The sequence below is a fragment of the Nasonia vitripennis genome, chromosome 2 (assembly GCF_009193385.2).
Source record: "Nasonia vitripennis strain AsymCx chromosome 2, Nvit_psr_1.1, whole genome shotgun sequence".
NCBI lineage: Eukaryota > Metazoa > Arthropoda > Insecta > Hymenoptera > Pteromalidae > Nasonia > Nasonia vitripennis.
Window position 1 is genome coordinate 1,089,164 of NC_045758.1, and position 13,652 is coordinate 1,102,815.

Below are 13,652 nucleotides of genomic sequence, written 5' to 3' on the forward strand. Positions count from 1 at the left end.
GCAGTTTAAAAATGAAGAGTTCATCTCACCTCGGTGCAATTCTGTCCCGTGTAATCAGGCGGACAGTGGCAGGTGTAACCTTTATCCTCGACACACTCGCAAGTGCCTCCGTTCTTGCAATAGTCATTGTCTCTACAAGGATCTTCCATCTTGCAGTTGTAGCCGCAGTAGCCTGGATCGCAGACACAGTGGTAGCTTCCAGGAAGGTTATCACACTTGCCGAAGCCGCAATCGGTTAAAGGATCCAGGCACTCGTTGATATCATACGAACAGTCGGGACCGGTGTAACCAGTGCTGGTGCAGTCGCATGTATAGTTGTTGATACCGTCGTGACACTTGCCGTCGTTTTTGCAGGGCACGTTACCTTCTAGGTCAGGTGCACAGTCGTCTATATTGGTCTCGCAGTAGAGGCCGGTAAAGCCTTGCGGGCAAGAGCACTGCGGTGGCTGAAATAGAATTATTTCCTTTGTTAGTTAGTTTTATCGGATTTCGTGGTGATAGAGGAATTTCGTCGTCTAGATAAGCCGATTTCGACGGAAACATCTGTCTCTGTGATAGCGTAATACCGATTAATTTGTATTCGACCGAAATTCAATATCAGAATTACTTTAGTTTACTTTAATAGCAGATAAAGTATTACGCTCAATAAACCATTGTTATATTTGTAAAGGATATTGACACATGCGGTCGAACGTGAAAAAGTAGCCGACTGTCAATATTTAGATAACTCAAGTGCAAATTCTACTACTGAACGAGCATATTGACATACGTATAAAAAGTTACATCGTATGACGGACTCTGTACAAGTGTAGTACATTTAAAATATCATTATCACCTGTACTCCAAGTTAACCGACATTTCCGAAAAATAAAAAAGTAAAACAAGCTTCGTCACGTTTTCCAACAAAAGCTAATCAAAACTTTTAGCAACTCACCTGATACAAGAAGACACACTTTCCGTCGTTCTGGCACTTCCTATTCATGCAATAGGGCGTGTCGCAAAGCGTGCCCTCGTACCCGGGCATACAGGTGCACGTAAAGTTATCTCCGGTCTTGGTGTTTACCACATCCGCACATGAAGATCCATTGCGACAGGGTTCATCGGCACACGTGATTTGTTTGAAATGTTCGCAGAGTTCACCGGTGTACTGCTCGGGACATTCGCAGTGGAACGAGCCCGGTAGATTCACGCAGACTCCGTCGTGCTGGCAGGGTTGGATGCTCACGCATTCGTTCACGTCTTCCTCGCACCTGTTGGAGAATTGCGAGATGGATTATTGCGAGAGGTGATATGTGGAGCGGGGCACCGTGCGATGCTAGATAAGATAAGGAGAGAAAGAGGTAGTGGTTGAATTCAGTTCTGTGAGTGTGTGCGTCACGAATTCTTCGGCTTTGATTACGCGTGTGTGTTTTATGTCTGAAGACGTCGGTAGTCTGTGATGTTCTTTAAAGGCAGGTTCATAGGTGTTAATCACTGATTAGTTTTTACGCTCTTTTGCAAGAAAATGTTCTCACAGAGCTGAGAGACGAAGCTACGAGAAACTGAAGCTTACAAGTTACGTGGGCACTGGGACAAACGACTTGTAATACTATCGTAAATGTGAATCAGTTTAGACAGCACGTACAAGAGCAAACTTTTCATATTCAACTGATAACAAAGTTTACATAATAATTCTACGATTAAGTTGTAATTAACTTACAGCCATCCTTGCCAGCCGCTCCTACACACACAGGTGTAGTTCGCGATACCGTCGAGGCAAGTTGAGTTGTTCTCACATTTGTTGTCCTCGCACTCGTCGATATCGATCGAGCAGTCGTCCTCCGCGTATCCTGGTGGACAATCGCACACGTAACTGTTAAATTGGTCAAGACAGTGACCGTTGTTTTTGCAGTTGTTCTCGAAGCAGAGCCTGCAGCCGATGCTATCGTGCGTCGACGCGTTGTCCTGCTGGAGCGAGAGGAACTCGAGGGGAGTGAAGTTGGCGTTCTGGTAGACCTCCTCGTAAGTGAAGTAGTGCAAGAGCATGCTACCAATACGCACTTCGCCCAGACAACCCTTAAATGCTTCGCCTGTGAAAATGAATTTAGCATTATTCTGGGAATGCTACACAAATGACTTGATACGTAGCTAATTTTTAAAATCTCCACAGCTTACCAGATAACATACTGTGCGGTGGAGCAGCGGTCGTGTGTTTTCTGTCAGCGAAATCTACCGAGTTTCCAGCAATGCCTTCTCTGTTCTCAATGTGCCTTTCTGTACCAAACGTCATATAACTGTGTATATCTGACAGCGGGCTACCTAAACCACCGAGGGTCACACTTCCCGTTAACAATAGATCGTACCAAGCCGCAAAATCAAAGTTTGGACTAGAAGTCGGTACGACATCGTCGTTCATGTCTTCGTATTCAGCTTCGATCGAATTGTTGTTCAATCTCAGTAAAATAGTCGTCCAATTGCCATCCGGTTCCATCTTGCCGAAGGTCAGTATTCCGGTGTTCTCGAGATCTAGTTTCCAGGCAACAGTGATTTTATCCGCTAAGACGGAAACGGTGAAGTGGTTGTTACCCGATTTTGGAGACATGTGCATCAAGGTGCCACCAGTGTTGGACCTATATGTAAGCTTGACGGTATCTATAGAAGACTCGGTCAGGTTCATAGGTTCGGGATGACTGTACAAGTAAGTGAAGGACGTGCCAACACCATCGAAAGTCGCGTTGGCGATGCACTCATAACCGTCATCGAGATTCTGACACTTGGAGCCACTGGGACAGTCTTGCAGCTGGCAGAATTCCATCTCTTGACAGGTTTTGCCAGTGTAGCCGCGTGGACATTGGCACCAAAAGTCGTTCCAGGTAACGTGGCAAGTGCCATTGTGGAAGCAAGGATTAGAGGCACAGACGTTATCCGAGACAACGCCCTCGAGGACCTTGCTAGGGTCGAAAGTTACATTGCCAAATTGAACGAGTGTTGGGATGTCCTTTGCCTGAAATATTATAAATATTAATTACTAGAAGATATCGATCGTAAAATTTGAGCATACTTTGGATTGCTTAATTCATACCTTTAGAGGGAAAAACTCGACGACCATAGTTTCAATGCCATTAGATATCTGCACATCCTGGATGATACCCTTAAAGTTGACTTGAGGGTGTTTTTCCTCAATCGATCTGCTATCGACCTGCCTGATGTGCCTCGATACTTGGGGCAATCCTCCCAAGTACAATACAGTAACATTCAACTGTCCATTGGCACTGATGGTCTTCCTGAAGTACTCTGTACCGTTGATTTTCACCTGGACCAGCGTAACGTTTCTGATAATTTGAATGAGATGGCTATTTCCATCATTTAGTTTCACACCTCCAACAGTGTACGCTTCGGTTCCGTTAAACTGGATTCTGACCAAAAGTTCGCCTCCCTCGAGCTGCGCAGCGATAAACGTCTTCTCCTTCGCCTCGGCCGATGGCGAACTGGGCTCGGCTCCTAAATAGAAAATGTCTCCTCGCTGTTCTCTGGTTCTGATGAACATAGATATATCGACAATAGAGCGAACGGATTTTCTGGCCGGGTCCGAGACGCGCACGCTCACGTAGCCATTGCTAATATTCTCATAGCCGAAAGTAGCTGCGGTTATATTGTACTGGCAAGTCGAACCGAGATAGGGACGCTCGCATTTGCAGGAGAAATCGCGCCAGCGGTCTGTGCAGTGGCCGTTGTTCTTGCAAGGGTTCGGAGAACACTGGGGTTCACGTGGACAGTCAGGATCGACGTTTTGTAACTCGACGTGTTTGGAGCTGGTTCCCGAGTAGATCTAAAGAGAAAGGAGCCCAGATTTTAGTTTTCTAACAACTTGGGAAAAATTGATCTCCAGGAAACTTTGCGCATCGGGCACTTACCCATTCACCGTTGATGATGACATCCTCGGTACAACCAACGAAGAACGAGGGTCCGTGAGTAAGTTTCCTCAGATAAGTCACGGTTCCCCCAATGTAGGTCGTAGTGAATGAGGTGTAGGTAGCATTGGCTCCCTCGTTCAAATTTATAGGATAGATCGTCTGCTCTTCATTAGCCGAGAGCACGAGATGCGTGGAATTGATAGCCACGAAGACCTTCTGCCAATTCGAATCGTTTAATCCGCTACCGATGAACACGCCGTTCCACTTGTTCAATAGGCTTGAGTGAAGGTTGAGCTTGCCACCGACGAGTTCGAGCATGTAGTAAGTAGGACCCTTGCCCATCGCTAGCAGTCCATTCGGCAGAGTCGTCCGGAAACGGAAGGAAATGTCGTAACCCTCCTCGCGGGACGTATTGACGGTTACCATGGAGTTTCCGCTCAGAGACATGGTCGTTACCTAAAAGATTGGGCGTTGGTTAATTTTTGCGGGGAGGATCGAAGCGATGTAATATATTAGGGTTAGTGCTGCCTACCTGTTCCTGTTTCGTGGTTAATCACAATTAGTGGAAATCATGCAAGCAAGGTGTAAATATGGTTAGGTGCGTTCACATTATTTATATATTGTTAATGTAAGTGATTTGTTAATAGTAGTAAAAGAGTGTGCTAGATCCTTTTGTTCGTGATAATGTGAAATTGGTGAACTGCTTGATGAAAATGTCAAATACTTGGTGATTAACTTCTCAATCTCTTTTGTGTCGTTAATTACTCAATTTAGTTTACCTTCGCACAAATCAATTTCATTCATATAGCTTGCAATAGATTAAGGTGCTAATTGGTTATAATTATTGAAAAAGCACCATTCATTCACATCCTGTTTTGCAAAAAAGGATCAACAACACTCAAACAATAATCAGTGCCACCGAAAATCCATTAATCTCTTATGACCATCACTCACGTGATCGCAGATCTCTCCGTGGAATCCGTTAGGGCAGGTGCAGTTGAACTTGTGCTCGGTCTCGTCCACGAGGTATGGCCAGCAGGTGCCGTTGTTCAAGCACGTCGTACCCATGCATCCCTCTAGTAGTACCGAACAGTTCTTTCCTCCGTAGAGTGGGTCGCAAACGCACTGGTAGTCAGCACGTTTGTCGTAGCAGACTCCGTGCTCGCAGGGTGAGTATCGTTTGCACTCGTCGATGTCGATCTGGCAATGATCGCCCTCAAAGCCCTCGTCGCATTCGCAGACGTAGCCGCCGATTCGGTCCATGCAAACACCCTCGAAGCACGGGTTACTCTCGCACTCGTTAATGTTCGTCTCGCAGTTCTTGCCTATCACTCCCGGCACGCAGATGCACTCGTATCTGGAAATTAATGTAGTCATCAAGTAATCCATCAATCAAATCAAAATCATAATTAAAACGTGCAAATGTATCAAGATTTATCGTACCCGCTAGCATTGGCGTAGCTAAATTCTTGCATGAAGATCGCTGGTTTATTCATGACGTCCTCCTTGTACAAATTCTCGTTGGATCGTTCGAGACACGTGCCATTAAACTGGCAGGGCGAGCTCTCGCACTCGTTGATGTCGATCTGGCAGTTCTTACCGGTGTAGCCCTCGTAACACTGGCACTTGTAGTCCTTTATCTCGTCCAAGCACTCGGCACCGTTTTCACAGGGATACGAGCGGCAGTCGTCGATGTTGAGCTCGCAGTGCTCGCCCTCGAAACCCGTGTCCGTGCAGTCGCAAGCGTAGGCGTTGACCTTGTCCAAACACTTGCCATGGTTCTGGCAGGGCTGAGACTCGCAGTCGTCGATGTTGGTCTCGCAGTTGTAGCCCGTGAAACCGGCAGCACAGACGCAGGTGTATCTGCAACGAACAGCAAAAAGTGCCAATTGCAATTAACAATGCCGCAATTTTTTCAACCAAGTGCTGACATACCTGGCAATTTCATCGATGCAAGTAGCCCCGTTCTGGCAAGGGTCGCTCTGGCACTCGTTGACGTCAAGGTCGCAAGTCTTGCCGGCGTATCCAGGCGGACACTCGCACTCGAACGTGTTGATCTTGTCGATGCAAGTGGCGTTGTTTTGACAGGGCCCGCAGAGACACTCGTTGATGTCGACGGCGCAGTGGTCGCCCGAGAATCCTGGCCTGCAGAAGCAGTTGTAGCTGCCGATGTTGTTGATGCAGATGCCGTTGTTACAGAGCGAGCTGCCCAAGGTCTGGCACTCGTCGACGTCGTTTTCGCAGTTCGGTCCTGTAAACCGAAAATCAGTGACTTCAACTCACGACCGTGTGACTTAGACGAGCCGATAAAAATATAAACTGCCAATTCACTCACCGCTGTATCCAGGACCGCAATCGCACTGGTACCCCTCATCTGCCGTCTCCAGGCACGTTCCATTGCCACATGGCTTCTTCGCGCACGGATCGACAATCAACGTACAATTTGGCTCCCTGTATCCGTCTCTGCATTTGCACTCGTACCCAGCCACTCCGTCGACGCAAATCCTTTCATCGGGACAGATGACTCCGACGCACTCGTCGACGTTGAGGTCGCAGAGTTTGCCCTCGAAACCGGGCAGACATTCGCAAACGAAGTCTCGGCGGGATTTAGAGCTGAGAACGCAGCTGCCGTTGTTCTGACAGGGCTTGGCAGCGCAGGCATCGTACTCGCGCTCGCAGTTCTCGCCCATGAAGTCCCGGGTGCAGTTGCAGCTGTACCCGTTGACCCGGTCGATGCAGGTGCCGCCGTTCTGGCAGGGCTGCGATAGACACTCGTCCACGTTGATCTGGCAGTTCTTGCCTGAAGAAGAAAAATCCAATTTTGAAATAATTTGACTTTTAAATCTACGATCGTTGTTAAAAGCAAGCTGTAAATGCCTACAGCAAGTGAATTCATCGGGAGCTGCGGAATTCTTTTCTCGAATATTTGTTCAGCAAATTGACCTCGTCGAAAATTCAGTCCACGACGCCAATAGAAGAAATATTCAAACTCACCGAACAGCGCAAACACTCGCGCCGCGCTCTCGGCATCGAGCATAAAAATCCACTGCAAAAACACGTTTAAAAGCCACAAAACGACAACGGCAAATAGCACACTGCAGAGTGAGAGAGAAGCATGCGAGCAAGCAGAAAGAACAAAAAGAAAAAATGAGCTGCTGGATATGAGTGGGTGAGAGAGAGAGAGAGAGAGAGAAAGAGAATATGGTTACCGATGAAGCCCGACAGGCACTGGCAGTAGTAGTTGTTGAGCTGGTCGATGCAGACGCCTGCGTTGCGGCACGGGTCGCTGGTGCACTCGTCGATGTCGATCGAGCATTCCGGACCTGTCCAGCCCGGCTCGCACACGCAGTAGTAGCCCAACGGCTATTTTTTCACAGATCAGTCAGATTTTGCGCGGACGGACATACATACATACATACAGGCATACACAGATATACAACGAGTCAGGCTCTTTATTTCTCAATGGAGGATGATTGTTCTCTCATGACAGAGTATGGCTTAGCTTTTACAAATTTAACCGACGCTGCTATCTTTTGCTCGTGAGTAAAATCCACTTTCCAAATGAACTTGGATTTAAACGCGAAATTGCTTTTAATAGAGCATTCATATTTATAGTACACGGTTCACAAAACAAAATCTATATCTAAGAGAAAAAGATCAATATAGTCCTGACTATTGTCTCTATCATGATTAAAAAAAAAAACACAATCTCGCAATGCAATCACGCCCTTGCGAAATACTCACATAGTCGCGGCATTCGGTGGCACGTTTGCACGGCCGGTGATTGCCGCACGTGACGGGCTCCTTGCACTGAGGTCCCGTCCAGAACCTGGGGCACTGGCATGCGGGGCCTCGTAGCGTTTCAACGCACGAGCCGCCGTTGTAGCAGTTCGGGCACCGGCTCGACGACTGGCACGTCGGACCTTTGTTTCACGTGACACACATTGATTCATGCTTTCGGAGGGTTAGTCATAGGAAGGATGTGTGTGTGTGTGTTATTACGCGATGAATGAACGAGAGTTTGAAAGCGTAACGTGAAAGGCCGGAGAAAGTTTTTCTCGGATCTCTTGACCATATGGACAAGAGATCCTATAGGTTTTAGTACACACCCCAGAGCACACACCAAATCCAACGAAAAAACGCGTCGGTCTCGCTCACCTTTCCACTCGGACGGGCAGACGCACTCGAATCTGTCCCTGAGGTTGTTGCAGGTGCCCCCGTTGATGCAGGGGTTTCTCTCGCAAAAGTTCACCGAGCAATTCGGCGGACTGCCGATGAAGCCAGACTTGCAGACGCACTGCGAGACGTGGCATACGCTGTTGGCGGGACAGTTGGCCGTGGAATTGCAGACGAGGCCGCGCGGAGGCTGGTCGCAGTGTTCTCCCGAGTGTCCGGTGCCGGTGCAATTGCAGCGGTAGCTGCCGACCTCGTCGAGGCAGGTGCCTCCGTTGCGGCAGGGCTGGGACAGACACTCGTTGATGTTGAGCTCGCAGTTCTGGCCCTCGAAGCCCGACTGGCAGGCGCACACGTAACCGCCGTAGTTGTTGTAGCAGAGGCCGTTCAGGCAGGGATTGTTCTCGCACTCGTCGATGTCGATCTCGCAGTTCTGGCCATTGTAGCTGTAAATAGAATTTTAGATTTTCGATTAAGCCGCGTACGTACGCATCATGCGCGCGGCTTTTAGCTTTCACAGAAAAGTTAATGAGCCGCGACGATTATAAGAATCCATTTTCCGCGTCACCTCGGCAGTAATTAGATTCGCGAGTTTGAAAGATATATCGTCAAAGAAGTTTCTTTAATCGCACTTTCGGTAATGCAAGTCGTCAGTTATTCACTGAAACGGCCGCAATAACTGGATTTTATCGCAGTCAAAGAAAGAGACTCAAAGCCGGTGATACGATTTGGATAATTTCGGAGGCTCGATTAAATCCGTTGAAAAGCTCTCTCACCCAGTGCGCTCGCACTTGCAGGCGTATCCGTTGACGAGATCGGTGCAGTTGCCGTCGTTCCTGCAGGGATGCGAGGCGCACTCGTCGATGTCGATCTCGCAGTTCCTGCCGGTGTAGCCCGGCCGACACTCGCAGCGGTAGTCGGTGTCGGGAAGCTCGACGCAGGCGGCGTCGTTCCTGCAAGGATTGCTGGGGCCGTCGCAGACTCGAGCTCCGGCCGGAGACTCGCAGCGCAGACCGGCCCAACCGGCCGCGCACTGGCAGACGAAGTCGCCGTTGTGGTCCTCTTGACAGCTGCCGCCGTTGCGACACGGGTTGTTGATGCAGGGCGAGCCTGTGGTGCGCAGAGACGGGATTGGAAATTAGCTCGGTTTGGGAGTCTTTCTTTCGCGCTCTATGCGTAACGAGTAATTCGATGCGTTCTCTGCGAGCCTCGAGCCACTGAATTCCTATAGTTTTGTTATGAGAAAGGAAAATTGTCGAATGCAGCTCTCTCGCGCGATATTGCTACGGGCTATGCATCAACAGGCAGACGTGTGCGATCGCGGAACGAAAAGTTTTAGCGCAGCGAACGCGGGAATAATGAACTTTTGTGTATAACGCTGCGATTATAAAGCCGCTTCAATCGGCCGTTTCGATAGCTGTGTTGATGGAATTCAGTGGCTGGACTTGAGAGGCGAGGCCCGTTAATCAAGCCAGTCGTAGATAAGCCGAGCCTTAACAAAATATAGTTATTTCATAGGATCAATCGTATAAATTCTATATAGGTCTCCTTCACCCAGCACCAGCTCGTGAAATATATGTAAAATGTGTATGTACGCGCGCGTAATTAGTCGTGTATTTTATTATGCATAATACGCGCGGTTAATGATAAATTATTAAAATAAGCAATCTCCCTGCGACAGCGTAAATATTGATCGGCCATTCACAATCTATGCATTATGCATAGGGAACTAATTAATTTCCAGAGTATATATTTACACATTCTGCAATTAGCGTGTAAATCCAGGTTCGCAAAAACACCGCATTACATAAACGGAGAAAAAAAACGACGAACGACATCAAACATCGATTATAATCGCATTCTCCAATCATCAAAGGCTCGATTCCTGCACTGCACTCCAGGACAGGTCGATCGCGCAAATCATCCCGTTCGCGTCGGCATCTAGGCCGAAAAGCCATCGGTGACTGATCTCCGCAAAGCCTTGATCATGCATCGAACTCAAGAGAGAGAGAGAGAGAGAGAGAGAGCATTGAACTCGAGTGCTTCTATACGTATACACTCGCCGAGCTAATCGATCGCGCGATGTACGTACACGCGGAAAAGCACAAGCGTGTATACGCGTATGAAAAGCTATATACTATACAAGGACGACTATGTACGTCCGTTATGGTCTAGAGCGCGAGAGGCACGTGGACGTGTATGTAGGTGGAGGATATCGATTGTGCGGCGAGTGTTTTCGACTCGGTGAGTACGACGGACAGGTGCGTTTTCTATATATTTCAAAGCTCTACGTGCGCGTGGTTAGTCACAGATAATAATCTACAGACGTAAGCAAGCAGTGCAAGCGGTTAAAGTTATGCAGAAAAGCGTGTACAGATAAAAAAGCGTCAGCTCCCATCGGCGTCGGTCCAGAACCTGCGAAAGCCAACAACAACTGCGACACAGCACAAAAGCGTGCGAGGCTACCACTACTGTTGTCAATCTAAGTCGGCGATGAAGATAACCCCTTGGAATATTAAGTTAAGACATAGTTTAGGTGCATCTCTCAAAAGGTGTGTCTCTACCATGATCGGTCTGGCAATTTTTGCCGGAATATCGGGCGTAGCAGTGACACTCGTAGTGGTCCTGCCTGGAGACGCACTTGCCGCGCGTCATGCACGGTGAGTGCTGGCAGTAGTCGATCTGTCCACTGCTGCTGGGCTGGCCCAGCTGGGCCGTCGTCGGCTGAGTCGTCGGCTGGAGCATCGTCACGCCACCTGCGAAATCTTTCATCAGCTATCTATTTTGTTCTCCTTCTTCTCTCGGCTGTGCATCATCGTAGCGGTTTGGGTTCAAAAAACAAAGGATATACAAAAAAAAAAAAAACATACGGTGCAGAGCAGCGGTAACACACGTGTGGCACACGTCTAGGAGTTCTTCTCTCAAAATACGCAAGTACTTGAATCACCTACTCTCAAAAGTGTCTACGGGAGCAAAAATCGGTCTAGAGGAGCATCGCAGAGTACTACGTATACGTTCGCGAATCCTACAGGTGGTCGTTAAATCAGTGGAGAGAGAGAGAGAGAGAGAGAAGGTGCGCGCAGCACACTCGTAAAATAAAAATCGCTCCCTCGCGCGCAAAAATGTAGAAATAAAGCGCGCGGAGAGCCATCGGCAGTGTGTACGTGTCTATAACCACCTGCGCGTTTTAACGACGCCGCTGCAGCACAGGAGGAGGAGAAGTAACTCGCTTCTCCTAGCAGCAGCAGCAGCAGCCATTATATGCACGCTCCTGCAGATTGATCTGCGGCGCGCGAGTTATTTCCCAGAAAGGGTCGATGGGCCGAGGGAAAAATCAAACGGCCATCGGCTCTTTCTCTACAGAGAGGAGAGGGAGAGAAAGAGTAAACCGCGCTCGAGTCGGCAAGAATCGCTGGATTCTGAAATATTCCAACCACGAGAGAGAGAGAGAGAGAAACAGAGAATCGAACTCTCTCTCTCTCTCTCTTCCCACAGGAATTATAACCCTCCGGAGCTGCGTGGGACCCGCTGATTGATCAACAGCACTCGAGCGCGTGACAGCCGGACGCGACGAGTGCGCGCGTAACATTAACCCGCGTATCAATATTCCGCGTGCGCGTGTACACACAGTAGTCCTCTCCGTCGAACACAGCACGCGCGACAGCTCGCAAAAACAGTTGGGAAAATAAAAAAAAAACAGTTAAAAAAGCCACCTCCTCTGCGCTGAAAAAAAAGCTCGGAGCGACGATATAGAGAGAAGCAGCACGCGCACACAAAATCTGCAGCGGCGGCGGCGAGACATAGTAGGATAATAATTAAAAAAAAAAAAAAATTGAGATTTTATTAGGGGGTCGTTCGGATGAAGGTCGTCGATCAAAAAAGAAGCGAAGCTGCTGGCTTACAAGCTCGGGTGTCGAGGGGACAAGCGCCGAGGATGGCGTTGCTGCTGAGGCTGTCGTTGAACAGGATACCGGGGCCCTGGAGGATGCAACCGCGGAAGCCCTCGCCGACTATCAGTGTGCCGTTCGCGTCGTTCTCGTCCGGCAGCGCCAGGATCTCCGAGTTGTACGTGGCGTTGGCCACCACCTGCGAATTCGCAAACAAACTCGTTCTCATAGTCTGCTGTATTATACGTAAGCAAATATTTTTCAAAGGGATCGTGTGGTACTGACCTGCGCGTGTCCGGCGGCGCTGAGGGTGAGATTGCCCAGCCTGAAGAACATGTTGACGGTGTGCCAGGCATTGTCGAGGAGCCTAGCGTTCAGCCTGGCCTCGAGTCGCCTCTGCTGGAGTTTGGCCACGAAGACGAGGCCCTCGTGGTCGACCCGGAGCCCGATGCTGTCCCCGGTGTCGAACCTCTGCTCGAACAGTCGGCCAGGCTCGCAGGTGCGGAAGCTCAGGCCACTGTGTCGGTGCACCGAGACGAAGGACCTGAGCCTCAGTTGAGCCGTCCCATCGAAGTAGGCTTCTCGGGCTTGGCTCAAAGCGGCCGACGAGGCCAGAAGCTCGTCGGCCGGCGAACGCTCCTGGGGCGCGCCGTAGCTCGTGCTCGTCGTCAGCAGCGTCGCTAGCACTGGAAAATGAGAGAGAAAAAAACATATGGAGATGAGCTGACGGGTCGTTGCACTTTTATCTAATCGCGGCCTGTTTCCCTAACAGGTGCATCAGTCGCAGTGGATGCGGTGAGTCATTGTTTTTTTTCGAGTATTTGTCGGCGGCAAATATTTGAGGGACGATGTCTCATATCGAATTCTATCGATGGACACTACTTTTTCGGCTCTCTATACGGGCGAATGTTTACGCAACGCGTACCGAGCGGGCTTTAAATCTGTTTGCGTTTGCTTTCATTACGCGGCTTTTTCATTTATCGCCGCCTACACCATATCCATCTCTCGTTAAACTCGAAAAAACTGGCGACAACGGGCTTCCCTCTACATACGTGTGTAAACATAAACTCTCGTTATATTGCCCGCGCTATCTCCGGCCTCCCCGAAAAACAGTGTGTAAACACACGGCGCAGCTGCAAGCTGCACTACACGGGGCTGCGGATCGTTGTGAAATCGATAGGCGCGTGGCTGTATCGTTTGCTGTGACGGGGCGCCGTTGGTACGATAAGACGATGCAATTGCAGCGTAGACGGCGCCTACGCTTCTCTGTTGACCGACCGATTGATTGATTGATTGACTGGGAGGAGTGTTCGACCTGGTTTTTGTTTTATTGCGGCGTACGTGTAGAATATCCTCTCTTAAAAATATTACGGACTTTGGTGTGAAGCATTTAATACGGGATTCTGATTGGTTGCTGGTTGATTGTCTAGGCAACGAGATCAGAACCGCGCGCTTTAAATTCATAACCTCAAAACAGTCATAACCCTGGTAGAAATATTTGAGGTGTTTAAAATGAAATGTGGAAACATCGATGGCAGAAAAAATGTATGAAATGCAACTAGCAAGAAACCTTGGTAAATTAATCATTACCAAGAGTGTGGTATTAAAACATGTGTATTGAAAAGTGGCACCATAACCCTATTTAAAAGTAGTAATAATGTGTGTGAATATTATTCAGTTTTTTTGAAATGTCAGTGAG

At 48.7% G+C, this 13,652-nt stretch overlaps 1 protein-coding gene across 4 annotated transcripts in view; it reads right to left on the bottom strand.

Annotated features, from left to right (window-relative positions):
• LOC100120496 (protein crumbs) overlaps positions 1-13,652 on the bottom strand; it is a 40,114-nt gene that overhangs the window by 1,738 nt on the left and 24,724 nt on the right. Inside the window, exons 3-20 of one of the 4 annotated variants that reach the window (XM_031922827.1) lie at positions 12,239-12,639; positions 11,969-12,152; positions 10,631-10,822; positions 8,843-9,176; positions 8,052-8,512; positions 7,638-7,816; positions 7,103-7,256; positions 6,229-6,693; positions 5,829-6,144; positions 5,337-5,756; positions 4,848-5,250; positions 4,426-4,431; positions 3,894-4,349; positions 3,062-3,808; positions 2,155-2,983; positions 1,700-2,069; positions 935-1,250; positions 30-446 (exon numbers count right to left, since the gene is read on the bottom strand). In XM_031922827.1, coding sequence (XP_031778687.1) covers positions 30-446; positions 935-1,250; positions 1,700-2,069; positions 2,155-2,983; positions 3,062-3,808; positions 3,894-4,349; positions 4,426-4,431; positions 4,848-5,250; positions 5,337-5,756; positions 5,829-6,144; positions 6,229-6,693; positions 7,103-7,256; positions 7,638-7,816; positions 8,052-8,512; positions 8,843-9,176; positions 10,631-10,822; positions 11,969-12,152; positions 12,239-12,639 — 6,650 coding nt within the window. The remainder of the gene's footprint in view (positions 1-29; positions 447-934; positions 1,251-1,699; positions 2,070-2,154; positions 2,984-3,061; positions 3,809-3,893; positions 4,350-4,425; positions 4,432-4,847; positions 5,251-5,336; positions 5,757-5,828; positions 6,145-6,228; positions 6,694-7,102; positions 7,257-7,637; positions 7,817-8,051; positions 8,513-8,842; positions 9,177-10,630; positions 10,823-11,968; positions 12,153-12,238; positions 12,640-13,652) is intronic. The other 3 variants (XM_016983357.2, XM_016983356.2, XM_016983359.2) reach the window with 3 other exon arrangements.